This window comes from Borostomias antarcticus (assembly GCF_949987555.1).
Source record: "Borostomias antarcticus genome assembly, chromosome: 1".
Taxonomy (NCBI): Eukaryota; Metazoa; Chordata; class Actinopteri; order Stomiiformes; family Stomiidae; genus Borostomias; species Borostomias antarcticus.
The window spans coordinates 8,146,059-8,165,446 of record NC_140234.1 but is presented as its reverse complement, the minus strand read 5'-3'; the positions used below and the strand labels follow the sequence as shown (position 1 = coordinate 8,165,446).

The 19,388-nt window shown below is 47.1% G+C and overlaps 1 protein-coding gene across 1 annotated transcript in view; it reads left to right on the top strand.

Moving 5' to 3' along the window:
- Positions 1-11,437: 11,437 nt before the first annotated feature.
- The window catches only part of LOC311325682 (poly [ADP-ribose] polymerase tankyrase-1-like), a gene marked incomplete at its 5' end in the record, with an annotated part of 19,984 nt that continues 12,033 nt past the window's right edge, over positions 11,438-19,388 (top strand). The window contains 11 exons of the mRNA XM_084458414.1: positions 11,438-11,501; positions 12,042-12,164; positions 12,863-12,951; positions 13,083-13,145; positions 13,813-13,833; positions 13,976-14,081; positions 14,531-14,610; positions 14,908-15,053; positions 15,847-16,012; positions 16,633-16,852; positions 17,882-17,991. Of these exons, the coding sequence (XP_084314540.1) occupies positions 11,438-11,501; positions 12,042-12,164; positions 12,863-12,951; positions 13,083-13,145; positions 13,813-13,833; positions 13,976-14,081; positions 14,531-14,610; positions 14,908-15,053; positions 15,847-16,012; positions 16,633-16,852; positions 17,882-17,991 (1,188 nt within the window). The remainder of the gene's footprint in view (positions 11,502-12,041; positions 12,165-12,862; positions 12,952-13,082; positions 13,146-13,812; positions 13,834-13,975; positions 14,082-14,530; positions 14,611-14,907; positions 15,054-15,846; positions 16,013-16,632; positions 16,853-17,881; positions 17,992-19,388) is intronic.

The window sequence follows — 19,388 nt, the reverse complement described above, 5'->3', positions numbered from 1 at the left end:
AATGTTCCGATATATAGTCCTTACAATCATTTAGTTTTAAGTCCTTCATCCAATTCCTCACGATATCTCCCGTATTATGATGAGACTTGATAATAATAATTAATATCTATCAGGGTATGTGAATGTTTTTACGAATATGCCAACTGTCTGTCCCGCATGGTGTCGTTCTAAAACATCACCATCAAGAGATGAATAAGCCTACTATTTTAAACCGCACCACAGATATGGGCAAACATGATTTAGGTTACCTATTAGGCCAGTAAACGGAGATGTTTGCTTTTGCTAAAGAACCCCTCATATGTTATACAGTTTAATCTGGAATAATATTCTGAAATCAGATCTGTAATCATTCTACAAGCAATTGGTCTATTCAGGTGTGAGCCAATGATCAAAATAGGAATTGGATATGGAGTTTGGATTACTGGAGAAAATGAAAAGAGGAACTTGAGGAAGATCCTTGGTGAACTGAATAATACGGCAGGCCTTATCCTATAGGCCTATGGAATGCTGCGCTCAAGGATGACGTTGGGTGAATGGATGGACTTAATTTCGTCCTCTTGGTCAAAGTCGATTGCTTTAAAGACATGAAAGAATAAAACAAAAAATACTGCAACACAAAGTAGATGAAATGGTGATTGCAAAGGGACTGTTTAAATGAATTCCAATATACCTGGTTGAGTTCATGGCTTACAACTGTATCTCTTTGGAAGATTGGATCTAGATTGGAATAAGTAGCCTAACTTTTTGGATTTGAGATTATTTTAAAAGCAGTGGATGCGCACCAGACATGGAACACAAACTGGGATGGAAATGTATTTGTTGTGACTGTTGGCGTTGGTTGGATGGCTGGACAGCTGCATTTTAAACTCTAACCCTAACTTTTCAGAATGTTTTTTTTTCATTAGCCTTTTTAATAAACATTGTGTAACCTGAGAGAGGTACTGTAGAGAGTGTGTTCATTTGTGTGCCTGCCTCAGTATCCAACCCACGACTGACCCCCCCTCAGTATCCAACCCTGGACTGACCCCCCCTCAGTATCCAACCCTGGACTGACCCCTCCTCAGTATCCAACCCTGGACTGACCCCCCCCAGTATCCAACCCTGGACTGACCTCACCTCAGTATCCAACCCTGGACTGACCCCACCTCAGTATCCAACCCTGGACTGACCCCACCTCAGTATCCAACCCTGGACTGACCCCACCTTAGTATCCAACCCAGGACTAACCCCCCCCCCCCCCCCCCCCTCAGGATCCAACCCTGGACAGACCCCCCCTCAGTATCCAACCGTGGACTGACCCCCCCTCAGTATCCAACCCTGGACTGACCCCCCCTCAGTATCCAACCCTGGACTGACCCCCCCTCAGTATCCAACCCTGGACTGACCCCCCCTCAGTGTCTCTGCATGCCTCTTCGATTGCTCCCAGGGAGAGTCATGCGGGTATATGGTTGGTGTTCATAAACCTTCTAACGCCAAAGTGAAAATAATTCCTCAATGGGACTGAGGAATGGGGAGTAAGGGGGTAACGGTGTATCCACCTGTGAAGTTATGTATGGTGGTTGGTGAACCAGTCCCAGACCAGAGCAGCCCGGTGGAAACTAACATTATCCCACATGACAACAATCCTGGGCTGCTCTGCTCCATCCTGTACAACTGTATTATATAGAGCACCAGATATGTCATTGTGAGTGGAGTGCACTTCTAAAGCATAGAGCGCTTTACAATATCTTCTCTCATTCACTCACCAATGGTGGCCAGCTGGTGTTCGCCTGTTCTTTGGGATAAATTAGTGTCTTACTCAAGAACACGTCAACGAAGCAGAGGAGATAGCTGGAATTGAACTGGAGGCTCCCAGACGGCTACTCTACCTCCTGAGCTCCTGCCGCCCTCTCAGAACGTGATCATGTGTGCAGTACTGGATGGACCTAGGGTGGCATGGTGATGGAGAACTCCTTGCAGATGTAGGAACCTCTTGAAAATGTTTTCAGCCCTCAAAGGCCATATCTAGGTTTTTGCAGGTTGATAAGCAATCTAGTAATTATGTTCCGTAAACTAAGGCATGTTCAAATTATTGTATTGTGAGCTCAAAAGGTATGTCTGATCTCCAGAGCAGGGATATCAGAGTACAAATGTGTGGTCAGAAAATAATGAGTCTCATACTTCAGCCAAAATGACCTGATCTTAAGACCTCCTCCTTATCTCTCTGGGCTAGTGGAAAGGGCTCTCCCCCTCCCCCAACTTAACATTCTTGAAGCTCACAGACCAGCTCCCACACACCACAAAACACTGATTCTTCTTCCAGGAACACAAGGTGATGTTTCCCCCACGCTGCCCAGGGACATTCACAACAGCTCTTTGTCCTGTAACATCTGGGCCCTGATGCCTGGTTTTGTATAGATTGAATCCAGCTTCATCAATGAAAATGAGGTCATGACGCTGTGCAGCTGCGCCAAATACCACCAATAGGCCGTTCACACCTCTCATATTGAAATGAATGGAATTCACAAGAACAAGAGCCCTGGATCAAGTCCAAATCCAGCCAGCTTGCTAATAACACCAGCTAACATTAGCTAGCCAACACCAGATATAAATCTAACCAGGCAGATATGAATAGGCTACTGCAGGATCTTGACTAGTCTAACGTTAGAAGACCATAAACGCAAATGAAAACGTATCATGGATCCCTTTACCCGCCCCAAGTCCTCATTGTACCATACTTTGGAAAACAAGTACCCTAACACACCCTATAGAACATGTAATCTATGGGCTGCAAGGATTTAATCTGAGAGAAATAATAATAGGCACAAATCCTTATTAAATCCATCTTAATTCATTGCTTTTATCTCTAGCAAGATTGATTATGCTCTCCTAAAGCTATAATCAAAGTTTTGATGACTGAGGCCCAATTTAGGGACCCAAATAGGATTGAGTCCACCCAAGAAAAAACAAAACGAATAATTCCCTTTATTGGACTAACTAATCATAGTCTACATACCAGTGATTATACCAATATGAGGTCATTTTAAGATCAATCAAACATCCAGTTCCGAGTCCGGGTCTAGAACCAAGGCTACAGCCAACAGAGAAGACCTCAGTTTCAGTTGCTGGCGATTTAGACTGTTGGCACTTATAGTTAGAATGAGGAGGCTTTCAGCTTTTCAATAGCGCTGAAGATGGAGAGCAGACACATTCACACTTGGGAACCATCTAGTCTACGTATTGTCTGGCTGAAGTGGTCGTCAGTAGTCTTGTGTTCACACCTCTCATATTCAAATGAATGGAAAGAAGTAGCCCTGATCCAGGTCCAGGACTAAAGAACAAGAAGAGACTGCACCTTTTTATCTTTGGAAAACAAGGAGGAACATGGTCAGCACTGGACATTCAGAAAGGCCTTAAATAAATGAAGAGGTCACGCATAATGCATGTCAGAATAATAATGTAATAGTAATGTCAGAACTGGTCACTACCATTACTGTACTATACGCTATGGTTGGGTTATGTGTTCTTAACAATGTCCAGTAGGTGGCAACAGAGGTTCACCTAAGCACTACTACTTGTTAATGGTCTCTCTCATTCGCTCTCCTAGCTGTGATGTTAGAGTTGTGCAAGACTTGGGTGTTCTCCTGCTCTGAGTGCCCATTCTCCTATACCTCTGGATCTACCTCCACAAGCACATCAAGAGGAGCCAGGACAACCTCTGTCTCTGCTGAGGAACACACAGAGCATTATGAAGTAGCCAGTGCCTTGGCGAAGGTGTTTGAGCAGCAGTCATCAATGGATTAACTCCCAAGACACAAGGAAGAGACAGCGCAACACACGCTATGACTCCAGTGACGAAGGTAATATAATAAAGTGCATTCAACAGTCCCAAAAGAGTACTACTTGAGTTGACTAATCTGAGCTAATTTACCTCTACTATATGTTCCAGTGCCCAGGCAGCCGGTCGGCAGAACTCAGACCAGACCAGCTATGCCAGGTGCCAGAGCCGGAAGGCCTGCTCTGCCAGTTATCAATGCAGGTATCCATGCATGTTTGTGTTGGTGAAATGTCTATGCATATTTGCACACTTACAGTTAACTCAGGACTTTCGGAAGACTCATGTACTCAGTTCACTAATTCTCACATCTCACTACTCGGCAGTAGATGTTCATCGCCCGGGTCCTTTGAGCCAAGGCGCTGTGAGCCGAGGCCCTTCAGCCCTTCAGACGTCCAGGCACGAGCAGCATGCATCAGCGATTAGCACCCCGGATAGACCAGGTCAGGGTCTGACATGTCTCATGTCGAGTTGATTCTTCCCCTTATGCCAGAATCACTACGCCGCCAGCACCATAGTTTCCTGCTCATCCCTTTATCCTCTGGTTTTCAGGTAGTTCTCTGATGCCATCGCCTGTGAGACCAACAGCTCCAGCAGTGTTGCCATCAAGCTCTGCAGATGCTGGTATGCTGAATTTTGTGAACTACTTCATGCTGCATGTAGGAATATACTTTGAGCTGAATATCCATTATGGGACCGTACAATTACTTATAGCCACATCTGTGTTTAATATCCAGACTTCCAGAGGATGATGTGTCAGCAGTTCTCCAGCGTCATGCAGAGTCTGAGGGAGATGGCACAGACAATGATGAGGCTGGAGCAGAGGCTGGAGCAGAGACTGTCCGGCGAGTCTGCAGACAGCTATCGGGGAGCAGTACTGGATGACCTGCACCCTGCTAAAACGGAGGAGGAGCTGCTGGTCTTGGAGGAGCAGCTGAAGGACAAGGATCATCAAAGGAAGATGGTGAGTAACTTCAGGGCAGAACTTTGTTCCTTATTTTTGCAGGGAAGTGTTAAGGAAATGTAAAAGTAAATGATTGTCTTTATGTTTTGCAGACACGATATCTGAGTTCCATTGGCGGCAAAGATCTGCCAGATGTGGTCCGGCGGGTGCTGTCAGCCATTGCCATACACAGAGTGTGGTGTGTCTACAGCGTCCATGGGAAGAGGGGGAAGAAGCCTCTGAAGAATATGACCCTCTACAATGTAATTTGAGTGAGTTTATTACGGAAGTTCCTGCCCACGTTTTTTGCACGCGGCCGCACCATATTTGCACCGTGCGAAAAAGACGTGCAGACCAAGTCATATAAATACCTGTAAATCTAGTGTCAGCCAAGTGAGTTTATAACGGAGGTTCCTGCCCACGTGATCACGTGCGTTCTTTGCACGCGGCCGCAACTTCTGAATGACGTGTCGTTCTAACGTAGCGGCTACTAAACGGCAGATCTCGCGTTTCCGTAAATGGCCGCGTAATTTCCGCACGCGGCGCAGATGAATCGTCACCTATAGCGGCCGTATGTAGAACGTTTGCGCAACCTGCGTGTGTTAGTAGGGATAGCCCCACTATGTTGCTACACCTTAGCTAACCTGTGCCTAACATTAGCTAGCCACTAACGTTAGCGTTGCAATAATCAGACACTTCAGTTCTCCCCCGCCACAAACCTACGTGAAGCACTGGTTTCTTTTAGCTTGTATTGTATTTGAAGTATTTCAGAAACACACCAGCTTGGGTTTAGCTAATACAGTAAGGTTAGCCGGGGGTGGGGGGGTGCTTACCTTCTCGTGAATTTCGGGATGACTGTTCTCCAAATGTCGCTTTATATTAAGTTTGTTGTATTTTTGCCAGTAATTTTCACCCCACACGGTTTACAAATGGTTTTGTTTTCCTTTGCATCAAATATGAAGTTTATCCAGATGTCTGCTCTCCTCTTTCTCCCGGTGTGTGCGAACGTTGACAAAGACATTTCTGAACTGTGGTCATTTACTGAACAGTTCAGGCGCAGCAGTCGTATGCTGTTAGTTGACTTCCCGCCGGCCGGTGTAGCAACGGTACTATTCAAATGTAGGCTAAATACACACAGGCTACCTGTAGGTTGCATCCAACTCGTTCTGTTAATACATCCATGATCCAAGAGAGCCATAGAGCCTCTGGCAGTGACGATAAGGTTGCATTCGTCAATTAAAGGAAAGCATATTGGGGGGGGGGGGGGGGTTATTCATCAAGTCGATGATGACGAACATGACGTTTTACTTTACTTGATGGAACCCGAGGTGTTATCTCAGGATACAAGATCAACCTTACTAGTGTAGTTATGCAACTCAGCCGGTGAGAACATACCTAGGCGCAATATACCTTTTCACTAGGACTCAAAGAAAATGACATATTTGTGTTTGCAGATTCCCAACTCACTTGCTAAAGTTTTTTCTTTAAATTACTCCCCATTACTGGTAAAAACAGAGGAAGAGATCAATAAATGGATGGCTTCCACTGTCTTTAATGGGTCGAGCTTGTTTCTGTGCGGGACTGGTAGGACGGTAATGGGTTAAAGATTGATAGTGTATCAGTACTCGAATTACCTATTTATGACCATCACTGTGTGTTTTTTTGATACCAACCTAATCTTAACAAAGACCAAAAGAGAAACCTTGGGGGACATGTGTGTGTTATGTATGCTATAACTAATAAATAATCCCAGGGGTGAGATATATTGTCATCTGCATGTATAGTGATGTTATATACACTAGATATTCTGACCCAGTAGACATAGTGGCACTGTATACATTAGTGCTGGATGGCTTGGCTCTTCCTGAGTCTCTCCATGTTTGCTGTGTGTGCGGTACCTTTTCCCTGATCAAAGCAGAGAGAACAGTCCGTTCCCTGGATGGCTAGGGTCCTTCAGGATTCTGTTGGCCTTGGTCTTGCATGGTGTAGATGTCCTCGGGGTGGGTGACTGGCCCTCCTAATTCAGCTGACTGTACCATGCTCTGTAGGGCCTTGCAATCCTGAGAGCTGCTGTTCCCGTACCAGGTGGTGGTATTCCCAGTCAGGATGCTCTTGATTGTGCATGAGTAGAAGCTCCGTCAAATCTGGTGGGACACTCTGAATTTCCTCAGTTGTCTGAGGTGGTACAGTCTCTGACGTGCTTTTCTAACCACTGTGTCTATGTGTGTTGACCATGACACCAAGGTATCTGGACACCAAGGTATTTGAAACTGTCCAATCTCTCTACAGGGGTCCCGTTGGTGATTTAGGGGGAGTAGTTCCTTTCCTGTTTCCTCCCAAAGTCCACTAGTATTTCCTTTGTCTTGCTTACATTATGATGGAGGTTGTTTTCCTGACACCACTGGGTCAGGAACCTCACCTTCTCCAGGTAGGACTTCTCATTATTATTGGAGATCAGGCCTATCACTGCTGTGTCATCAGCAAACTTAAAGATGGAGTCAAATTGGCTGCACAGTTGTGTGTAAAAGGAGTACAGAAGCAGGGGCAGAATACAGCCCTGGGGGGCTCCTGTGTTGTGCTACGGTCAGGGAGAAGGTACCTGCTATGACCTGGCTCTTGGCCATAACAAAAGGGAGACACACACCATGTATAGTCAAAAAAATCAAGAATTTAATATAAAGTATACAGCTGAAAGTTAACAATGTTCTAATGGGGTATGAGAATCAGCGTGTCAGTAGTGTAGGTGAGTGTATGCTGTGGAAAGTATGGTGAGGAGGGTGTTGTATGGTGTGGGATAACAAAACAAAGACAAAGCCAGAGAGAGAGAGAGGGAGGACTGGAGCGCCTTTTAAACTGTACCCATGACAACCAGGCAGCTGTCCCCAATAGTCCTGATTGAGCTCCTTCCCTGCCCACTGGGTAGCCTACCTGCTTGGTTGGTTGGAAAACAGAGGGTTACCCATACAGGGCCAGAGGGCCGTCACAGTACCACATCCACAAGAGGCTCAGGAGAAGCTTCTACCCTCAGGACATCCAGATCCTGAATGATTATAGGCCGCCACATCGCTCTAAACAGGTTTTTTATCAACTTAGTACGCACACTAAGCTAACAATTACATTTGACTGCAATTTATAGCTGTATGATATGTATGTGATAAATAAATCTGACTTTGACTTTAAACATAGGCCCATATTATAATGCCATATTTTCTCTCTGACCAACGGATAGCCTTAGTTGTGAAAAGATAATCAAGTAACATATGAAATGATAGGGCAGTCAAATACACTTAATGCGCTAAAAGTTATTATTACATTTAGACCTGGCAAGTCCAGTGTCTCACAGTGTAGGCCTATTGCTTTGTTGGATGACGTCATACTAAACCTTGTACCTGGACTGCATTCAGTAGAAACATTACCTGCACCATTCAGTCAAAACCAATTAAGCATTATATTGCCCAGGGAAATACAAAAGACATTCTACAAATTGAAAAAAGGGGATAAAGTGTAATTGAATCAATAAAGTGTTGCTGGTTTGTGATTGAATGTGTCCCCTGGTCATGCCAAGTATCAGACGATCGCGCTTCTGGAGTTTATTAAACAGTCTTTGTCTCCCTCTAGTGGAATCCCTGGTTATTTCACCTGTCCCTCATATTGGTAGGCCTACGCATGCACTGTAGATGGTAAATGGTCCATCTTGCAGCATATCTGCGATCCTGTTCTAATACTTCACTCTTGACCCTTCGCATCTCCTCCTTGTGAGCTTATAGCGGATCTAACATGTTATATGTCTAAGTTACGATCACGGAAGTGTCTGCTCCCTCCTCCGTACATGCACTGGCAGCGGTGAGTTCACTCAGACCCTCTCTCCTTCTTTAACTCCCTCTCCGCCCAACACACTCTCTCACTCTCTCTCTGTCATCGCAGTCCCACGCATCCTGGTCCAAGAGAAGGCAGATGCGCTGTGTATGCACATGTCATTGGGAAATGACTTGCAACCCAAACCGCTGTAAATTTCAGCAGCAGAACGCAGCCTCAGCCTGTGTCAAGGTTTTATAACGCAGATTGATGGGAATTAAATAACACCCGCCCATGACTGATTCACTCCCCTCAATGGATTTGAAGTAAAAGCGTCACACAGAGGCAGCGATCATAAAGATCCCGATGATAAGGATGGAGTAGGTGTGTTTGGTGGAGGTTGCGATGATAAGAGAGGACTAGAGGTGCGAATCTCTGCCGGGTGGGTGAAATTAGAACTGCGCTGACATACAGCGAGGAACGGCAGCTCCGGGAGATATGGAGTGGAGGCCATAACTTTTATGATCGTCCCCACTCTCCCAGATATATGTGTCCAGGGTTGCTATCTGGCCTCCTAGGATGTTTGGTTGCGGGGAGGGTGTAGAATCACAAGCAAACGTAGCTACAGTACTACTGTGTAGCTATGCAGCTACTAGCTAGATGAAAGACATCTTGAGAACATCAAGTTGATAATCAATAGTTTTATTTAATAATATGATAATAATGTTTGAGTGTTAAATAGATCCTATATGCCTATTTGTTTACCACTGTAATATAAAATGCATGACCAGACAGAGAGAGGGGGGTGGGTCTAGAGGTGGAGAGTGGAGTGCCTTAGGCCTCCCAAAACTGAAGTACTGTGCTAAGGTCTATTACTTCGACTGGTATATTTCTAAGCCTGAGGGATTTTAGATAATGAAGTCCACAAGGAGTCATTTTCTCCACTGTCAAAGGTCATCGCACCAAAACTAACCATGCATGTTTCTTTTCAGGAGAATAATGTTCTACATACTGTATCAATTCTGTATTTGATACATATTTGTATGAAACATTCTGTCCCATCTTCTCTCACAATTGTGTATTGATCTTTAAAGTAAATTAGAAGTCTACACGGAACGTGTACCGTGAGAAATATACCACTAGAGGGCAGCAGAGAAAGCAAGAGAAAGATGTCGCCTGCTCAGCAGCAATGCACACCAACTAGCAGGGGTGTCAAACATACGGCCCGCGGGCCAAAACCGGCCCGCCAGATGGTTCAAACCGGCCCACGAGACGACGTCCAACATTTTTAAAAAGGAACAGATATTCCAAATTTGTCCAGCAGAGGTCGCACTGACATAACGAGAGATCCGGAAATAAACAGCACGTGACAGCAACGCGCCCAGAATGCGCCATCTGGCAATCTTGCCTTATCGCTATTAAGCTCTTGTTGTCAAAATTACCCACGGTTGCACAGTCATAACCAAAATGTCTTTGTCAAAAAGGAGAAAAGTTGACACAGAGTGCAGAGTTTTCCAAGAAAAATGGACTGATTCTTATTTATTCACAGAAGTGAAAGGGAAACCTGTGTGCTTGGTGTGTAATCAGCAAGTTTCAGTGCTCAAGGAATATAATATTCGACGCCACTATGAGACTCATCATGGTGAAAAATACAACCATTTGCGAGGACAACTGAGAATAGAGAAGATAAATGAATTGTTAGTGGGTCTGAAGAAACAGCAGTCTGTTTTTACCCGTAGCCGAGAGGTCAGTGATGCAGCGGTGAAAGCTAGCTACCTTATTGCTAACGACATAGCGTTAGGATCCAAGCCATTTTCTGAGGGCGAGTTCGTGAAAACATGCTGAAGGCTGCAGAAATCGTGTGCCCTGAAAAGCGACAGGCCTTTGCCAACATTAACCTAACGAGGAACACTGTCGCAGATAGAATTTCAGATCTCTCGGCAGACTTGGACAGCCAAATGAATCACAAAGTCAAGTCATTTGTTGCATTTTCGGTTGCAATTGATGAGAGCACTCTGAAGAATACAGTTCTGTTAAAAATAACATTTACTGTGGTAATGTAATATTTAAAGACCATGAACATTGTGCAGTATAATATCAGTCAGCAGCTTCAGCACAAAATAGTTTGGTCTGGTGTAACTCTATTGCTCATGCACTGCTATCACTTTTATGGGTTTTTGAAATGTACAAATTTAATACATTTACAAGGCAGGGTGATAACGTTCTTCATAGCTCCCACTTTAGTTTGTGCATAGTGTGGTGAGTCAGTTCAGGTGGTCAGATGTGAAAATGTATCTACTGTACATTAAAATAAACAAGTTGTTTTAATCAAAGTGAAATGCCATTTTTTCAGTTCCATAGGCCTATCTGTGAATAAATGTTTTGTGCCTTTGTAGATCCACTGTGGTCTGTGAGTTATAATGCACATATATAGGCTAAATTATAAATTAAGGCATAATATTGAAATATTGAAAAACAAAGGTAAAGATTTGGAGTTGACGTTATTTCTAGGTTATTTTGCTATTATTTTACTGGCCCGGCCCACTTGAGATCAGATTGGGCTCTATGTGGCCCCTGAAGCAAAATGAGTTTGACACCCCTGAACTAGTGCAACAGAACAAGACCATGGACAGCGTCGCCATGCCCGCTGTCCGCTAGCACCACTTGGGATCCAGTGGAGTAACTTTCAGAACCACGGACAGCTACCAGTCTGGGCGTTCCGCTCTACAAAGGCCGCTCTGACACCCGCTTAGGTCTGATCGCAGCTATACTGACTTGCAGAGAAATTTGAAGTCAGCAAGTTAGGCCAAGTTAGTTAGATGCCTCACTTACCACTACATAAATACAGTCGACCGTAGAGCAGAGCAGTAATATCGGCTCCCACAATGTTTTCACGGGAGAGTTGGCATACGGCCTCGTCAGTTCCCAGTAATGGGGCATCCCGGCACGGTATGAAGATCTATTGTAACAAGAATCAATAAGGCAATTAGCCGGGTTGGAACAGTCAGACTTCAAGTCACGGAGAGACGGGGAGTAGTAGCCTACATCATCACGTCGTCCTCACACAGGAGAACCCTGCCAAATAATGATGACGGAATCCAGGGACAATATAAAAGGAAAATGATATAGAAGTTATCTGCTGTAGAAGTAGTGATCTTGTCTCGAATTCTGTTGTGAAATGTGCGCAAAATGTCCGGAAAACTGTCAATGTCAAGAATCGCGTGCAATCCTGAGGTAAATGCCTGAGGAATGTCAGGAATGTAAACACAAGCGCGCGAAAGAAGTCAGGAATGCGATCGCGTCACGTTTCCACAGCAACGATAAGCAATTACGTCACCCGGACACATTTCACTACCACGGCTAATGATACTGGACGACGTCATAATATAAGAACCGTGTGTACTTTTAATCAATAAACATTCATATAATTTTGATTTCGTCTTGGAGAGTGCTGGCTTGGTTTTATCATGAGTGTGTTATTTTCCCCAGCATCGCGCCTAATCCGCCAGCGGCCGCTGCTGTGCGCCGCTGCTGGTCTAGGTGCAGCATGTGCCGTTTACCGGTACGTTTACCAGACGAGGGATCCAAGTCCCGATGCGTCGTCGATAAGAGGTAAAGCAACATCAGGTAATATTACATGGGAGGTCTACTCATTGTCCAACCTCCCCTTCCAAAAGACCGAGAGTGGAAAGAACACACACACACACGACTGAATGTTGAATAGGCCTAGTGTTAGGCCTTCTTTTTGCTTTATTTTCTCTAACTATGCCATTGGCTGTATGAACTTATAAGGAAAGGGCAAAAAAAGAGCCCAGGGTGATGTACCCTTTAGATTCAGGATATTAACTTGTTAACAGACAGCATTCATATTCTGGCCTCTCTGAGACCCACTAAATCACTTATTTGATGATTCAGTACATAAAACGGACAATACAGGGATACAGCATCTAAGGGACACCTATGGGTTGTTACCGGACACAAAGTTCTAACAGTCGACATCTAGATCATTGTGTGACATTGCTTGAGAGTATGTGATGCGAATAGAGATATTTATTTCCAGGGAGACTTAATTTTCTTTGCTATCAGGGGCCCATTATAAAAATCTATAATTACCTTACAGCATTAAGACAAGTAAACATAACTGTTAATATGTTCCCATAGTTCCACTTGAGGACACACAGAGGGGCCTGCAGGATGTTCTGGCACTGGTAGGCTCCGCAAAACAGCCAATCACAACAGGCCTAGAATGTTGCATGTTAGACTGCCTCACAGCAGAAACTCCCTCTAGCCTGATGTTCTCCTACACTCAGGACACAGAGGAGGAACATCTCTCCAGCCGCCTGGTCCTCCACAGGTGTGCTCTACCTGCGTGGTCACCTGTAAGTCTGCTCTGATCAGGGTTGGGGTTTCTCAAATGGTTCATGAACATATTTACCTGAGAACGCAGTGTCAAAATACTACCCAAAAAAATAAAGATGGGTATAGGATTTGTATAGGAGGGCTATAGAATCTCTGATCTCCCTCATACAGGCCCCCTCAGCCCAGTCTCCAGTGTTGTGCTTCCCAGCTGCTGGGAGAGCTCTGGACCCTCTGGTAACTATTCACACTACTGAACACCACTAGCTGGTTCCATCATCCAAGCATAGACCATAGTCCCCCCTCTTGTGACGAGATACCTCCATCTTATGTTTATAGGTCATCCTCAGATTAAGAGAATGTATGTTGATGTCTCTAATTCATACCCTCTCTCTTTCACAGATATCTTCGGTTGTGCCTCCTCTCAGCCCTGGGGGAGCACTGGTCCCCTACATCCCTGTGTGGTGCCCTGTAAGTCTGCTCTGATCAGGGCTGGGGGTTAGAGGGGTCAGAAACTCTGCTCTGATCAGGGCTGGGGGTTAGAGGGGTCAGAAACTCTGCTCTGATCAGGGCTGGGGGTTAGAGGGGTCAGAAACTCTGCTCTGATCAGGGCTGGGGGTTAGAGGGGTCGGAAACTCTGCTCTGATCAGGGCTGGGGGTTAGAGGGGTCAGAAACTCTGCTCTGATCAGGGCTGGGGGTTAGAGGGGTCAGAAACTCTGCTCTGATCAGGGCTGGGGTTAGAGGGGTCAGAAACTCTGCTCTGATCAGGGCTGGGGGTTAGAGGCCTCAGAAACGTAGATTTTCCTGAGAACAAAGTGACAAAGTACTCTATGAAAATAAAGATGAGTAAAGGATTTGTATAGGAGGGCTAATGAATCTATGATTCCCCCTGTGTCTCCCCAGCCTCCAGTGCTGGACCTCACGGCAACTGGGAAGCTCCTGCTTGAGGAGCTGAGAGCTCTGGACACTCTGGTAATTACTAACACTACTGAACACCACTAACTGGTTCATTCTCCTCTGGTAATTACTAACACTACTGAACACCACCAACTGGTTCATTCTCCAGACCTGCAGACAGCTCCTGGGCTACGGCGCCGACGCCTCCATCATGTCCCTCCAGGGCTTCACCGCCGCCCAGATGGGTAACGAGGCCATCCAGCAGATCCTCAACGGTATGGGGGGGGGGGTAGGTCGGTGTGTGTGTGTGTGTGTATGGGGCGGCTGTAGCTCAGTTGGTAGAGCGGGTCGTTCAATGATCGAAGGGTCAGTGGTTCGAATCCCAGCTCCGACTGTCCACATGTCGAAGTGTCCTTGAGCAAGACACCTAACCCCAAATTGCTCCCAATGAGCAGGTTAGCGCCTTGCATGACAGCTACCGCCATTGGTGTGTGAGTGTGTGTGTGAATGGGTGAATGAGATGCCATTGTAAAGCGCTTTGAGTGCCGCTAAGGTGGAAAAGCGCTATATAAGTGCAGTCCATTTACCATTTAGGCGTGTGTGTGTGTGTGTAGGTAGGCGTGTGTGTGTATGTAGGCGTGTATGTTCGTATGCGTGTCTGGCTGTACACACAGAGGTGGGTTCTCCTGACCGTTTTCTGCTGGGTTCTGTCTGTGTTCTCCAGAGAATGTTCCGGTGAGGAACTCTGACGTGGACTACCGGCTGCTGGAGGCCGCCAAGGCTGGAGATCTGGACACAGTGAAGGTACTGACCACTGAGTAGACCCACAGTAGAACAGAATAGAATACAATAGACCTTGACAGGTGCAGTAAAAGCACTGTGAGCATCTCTCTGCACACACTCTGACTGTACTCTCTCTCCCTCTCTCTCTTTTTCTCTCTCTCCCTCCCTCTTTCTTTCTCTATCTCTCCCTCTCTCTCTCCCCCCTCCCTCCCTCCCTCCCTCCCTCTCTCTCTCCCCCCTCTCTCTCCCCTCCCTCCCTCTCTCTCCCCTCCCTCCCTCTCTCTCCCCTCCCTCCCTCTCTCTCTCTCTCTACCTCAGTCTCTGTGTTCATCTCAGAATGTTAACTGCAGGGATCTAGAGGGGCGTCACTCCACACCGCTCCACTTTGCCGCCGGCTACAACCGTGTGACCGTGGTAGAATACCTGCTGCATCACGGGGCTGATGTCCACGCCAAGGACAAGGGGTGAGGAGGCAGGGGTGAGGGGGCAGGGGTGAGGGGGCAGGGGTGAGGAGGCAGGGGGCAGGGCAAGGGGGCAGGGGTGAGGAGGCAGGGGTGAGGGGGCAGGGGTGAGGAGGCAGGGGGCAGGGCAAGGGGGCAGGTGTGAGGGGGCAGGGCGAGGGGGCAGGGGTGAGGGGGCAGGGGTGAGGGGGCAGGGGTGAGGGGGCAGGGTGAGGGGGAAGGGGGCAGGGGTCAGGGGTGAGGGGGCAGGGGACGGTCTACCCAGGTTGTTTCTCAGCCACCTCTCTCCGGCAACACTCCAGACCAGCTACATTCTAGAACCTCCACAGCTACATTCTAGAACCTCCACAGCTACATTCTAGAACCTCCACAGCTTCATTCTAGAACCTCCACAGCTACATTCTAGAACCTCCACAGCTCGCTAACCGAGCGCAGCACAAACCAAACTGGGTTGATCATCTGTTTGCTGGCCTTGAGACAGATATTGATCTCCTCCTCTTCCTCCTCCTCCACTCCCCTCTCCTCCTCCCTTTCCCCTCTCCTTATCCTCATCCTCCCTTCCTCCCTCTCTTTCTCCTCCTCCTCCTCCACTCCCCTCTCCTCCTCCCTTTCCCCTCTGCTCCTCCTCATCCTCCCTTCCTCCCTCTCTTTCTCCTCCTCCTCCTCCCTCTCTTCTCCTCCTCCCTCTCTTCTCCTCCTCCACTCCCCTCTCCTCCTCCCTTTCCCCTCTCCTCCTCCTCATCCTCCCTTCCTCCCTCTCTTTCTCCTCCTACTCCTCCTCCTCCTCCTCTCCCAGTGGTCTGGTGCCCCTCCATAACGCCTGCTCCTATGGTCACTACGAGGTGGCGGAGCTGCTGGTCAGACACGGGGCCTCTGTGAACGTCGCTGACCTGTGGAAGTTCACGCCCCTCCACGAGGCTGCTGCCAAGGGCAAATACGAGATCTGCAAGCTGCTGCTCAAGGTACAAGCCGCACACCTGGCTAGCTAGCTAGCTAGCTCTACATACTGAACACCTGGCTAGCTAGCTAGCTCTACATACTGAACACCTGTCTGGCTAGCTAGCTCTACATACTCCACACCTGGCTAGCTAGCTCTACATACTGAACACCTGTCTGGCTAGCTAGCTAGCTCTACATACTGAACACCTGGCTAGTTAGCTAGCTCTACATACTGAACACCTGTCTGGCTAGCTAGCTTTACACACTGAACAACTGTCTGGCTAGCTAGCTCTACATACTGAACACATAGAGAGACTGGGGATAAGAGAGAGGCTTGGGATGAGAGAGAGACTGGGGATGAGAGAGGCTGGGGCTGAGAGGCTGAGGATGAGAGAGAGGCTTGGGATGAGAGAGGCTTGGGATGAGAGAGGCTGGGGATGAGAGAGAGGCTGGGGATGAGAGAGAGGCTGGGGATGAGAGAGAGACTGGGGATGAGAGAGAGGCTGGGGATGAGAGAGAGACTGGGGATGAGAGAGAGGCTGGGGATGAGAGAGGCTGGGGGCTGAGAGACTGCGGATGAGTCCAGACCGATGTCGACGCCTCAGGTCGGTTCTGACCCGTCCTGTGTGTCCCCCCCCCCCAGCACGGAGCGGACCCGACCAAGAAGAACCGCGACGGGAACACGCCCCTGGACCTGGTCAAGGAGGGGAACGGGGACATCCAGGACCTGCTGAGGGGCGACCCCGCCCTGCTGGACGCCGCTAAGAAGGGCTGCCTGGCCCGCGTCCAGAAACTCTGCAGCCCGGACAACATCAACTTTAGAGACACACAAGGACGCAACTCCACACCGCTACACCTGGCAGGTATATCTACACACACCACACACACACCACTACACACACCACACACACCACTACACCTGGCAGGTATATCTACACACACACCACTACACCTGGCAGGTATATCTACACACACACCACTACACCTGGCAGGTATATCTACACACACACACACACCACTACACCTGGCAGGTATATCTACACACACACACACACCACTACACCTGGCAGGTATATCTACACACACACACACACACCACTACACCTGGCAGGTATATCTACACACACACACACACACACACCACTACACCTGGCAGGTATATCTACACACACACACACACCACTACACCTGGCAGGTATATCTACACACACACACACACACACCACTACACATGGCAGGTATATCTACACACACACACACACCACTATACCTGGCAGGTATATCTACACACACACACACACACACACCACTACACCTGGCAGGTATATCTACACACACACACACACCACTATACCTGGCAGGTATATCTACACACACACCGCTACACCTGGCAGGTATATCTACACACACACCAGTTATTTGGAGGGTTGTTTTCATATCTTTGCAGAGGTATGCTGGTGTTGCCTTTACAACTCATTATTCAGTCTGAACAGGCTCTCATTGGGTTTTCTGAGATGGGCGAGTCCTCAGCGATTAGTTCATCCCCTAACCAATCACATCGCTTAGTTTATTCTGTCATCGCATTCAAAGGACGCTGATTGGCCTGGTGGGAACTCCACCGAGAAATCACCCTGGATGAGAGCCTTTCCAGACCCTAATTCACATTTCTAAAATTAAAGTGTGCATGTGACTCAGGGGCTGGAGCTGTTGATTCACCAACATGAGATAGAAACACCATTATTAAATGCATTGATCCTCTCTCCACCACTAGCAGCTATACACACAGATACACACACACCCTACCTCCACACACTTAACCCTTACTCTGTGTGCATGTGTGTGCGTGTGTGTGTGTGTGTGCGTGTGCGTGTGCGTGTGTGCGTGTGTGTTAGCTGGCTATAACAACCTGGAAGTAGCAGAGTACCTTCTGGAACACGGAGCCGACGTTAACGCTCAGGATAAAGGAGGACTGATCCCTCTACACAACGCTGCCTCCTACGGGGTAGGACACACACACACACACACACTCACACACTCTCACACACACACACACACACACACACACACACACACACACACACACACACACTCACACTCACACTCACACTCTCACACACACACACACACACACTCACACACACACACACAGCCTATCTGTTTTGAAATACTGCCCCTCTCTAGCGGGATCAGAGTATGTAATGCAGTTTTTTGTCATGCCAATCTAAGTGATGAACACGTAGCCTTAAACCTTGCATGCTTTATGATTGTTTTTAATGTTCCTGAAATTATTAATTTTTAATTAATTACATTTTTAATTTAATTAAATTCCTTGTAAGAATAATACTAGCTTACAGTTTTTTCTTCCACTGACTTGGTTCATCTGGGTGTCGTGTCGCTGGACTTGCGCCTTCTCAGGATTGGCGTGTTTGAAAAGATGAAACACAGGGAATGTCGTAGGGAACTATGGGGCGAATTCACTAAAGCAAATTGCGCCCGCTAATTGCACCATAATATTGCGCGTCAGTTGCGCCCGCTATGTGCTCCGTTTTAAAAACGTATTCACTAAAGACATTGCGCTAATAATATCCCAGCGCAAACACGCCCATTCGGTGTTTGCGGCTGAGTGCAATTTGCTGCTGATATAGGAAATGACTATAAATACTGCGCATACAGCGCATACAACTCGTAGCCCATATCATTGGACGATGGCAGACAGAAAAAGAAAGATACGATTTTCAGACAGCGAACTTGAAGGCCTCACGGACGAGGTTCAAAAACATGTCTCACAGCTTTCGGCAAAAAATATCACGACTGCAGCAAAAAATCATATTTGGGGTTTAATTTCCCAATCAGTCAGTGCCATTTGTGTGTGTAAACGCGGAAGACTGCAAACGGAGGTGGAATGATTTAAAAAGACGAACAAAGGAAAAATTGTCATTTTATGTTATGCAAGTTGCAGCACGATGATCTGGCATACTTTTGGGGGAGTGTATAACATTGCCCCACCGGTACGATCTAGGCCTCTAAACGGCTTTTCAGGATTCCAAATGTGCACTCAATCACACCGCGCGTCCTGATGTGAGCCCAGTTGTACGCCGCCTCTCCAACGTTGGAAGGATTACGCACGGGAGTCATCATCCATGGCTGAAGATGATACCTGCCGTCACCTATGATACAAAAGCAAAATATTTTCAAGACCATTCAAATAAAACAAATATTGTGTAGGCTATGTTTTTATTTATTTATTTATACCTATATCGGCCCCCAGCGGTTCAATGAACAGCTATAGGGAATGCGCAGTTTCGCGTATAGACTATTATACGCACAGTTTCGTGCTATGTAGGCTATTATATTCATTGGGGGAGCTTGGACTCTCTGGGACGCATAGTCAACTGAGCC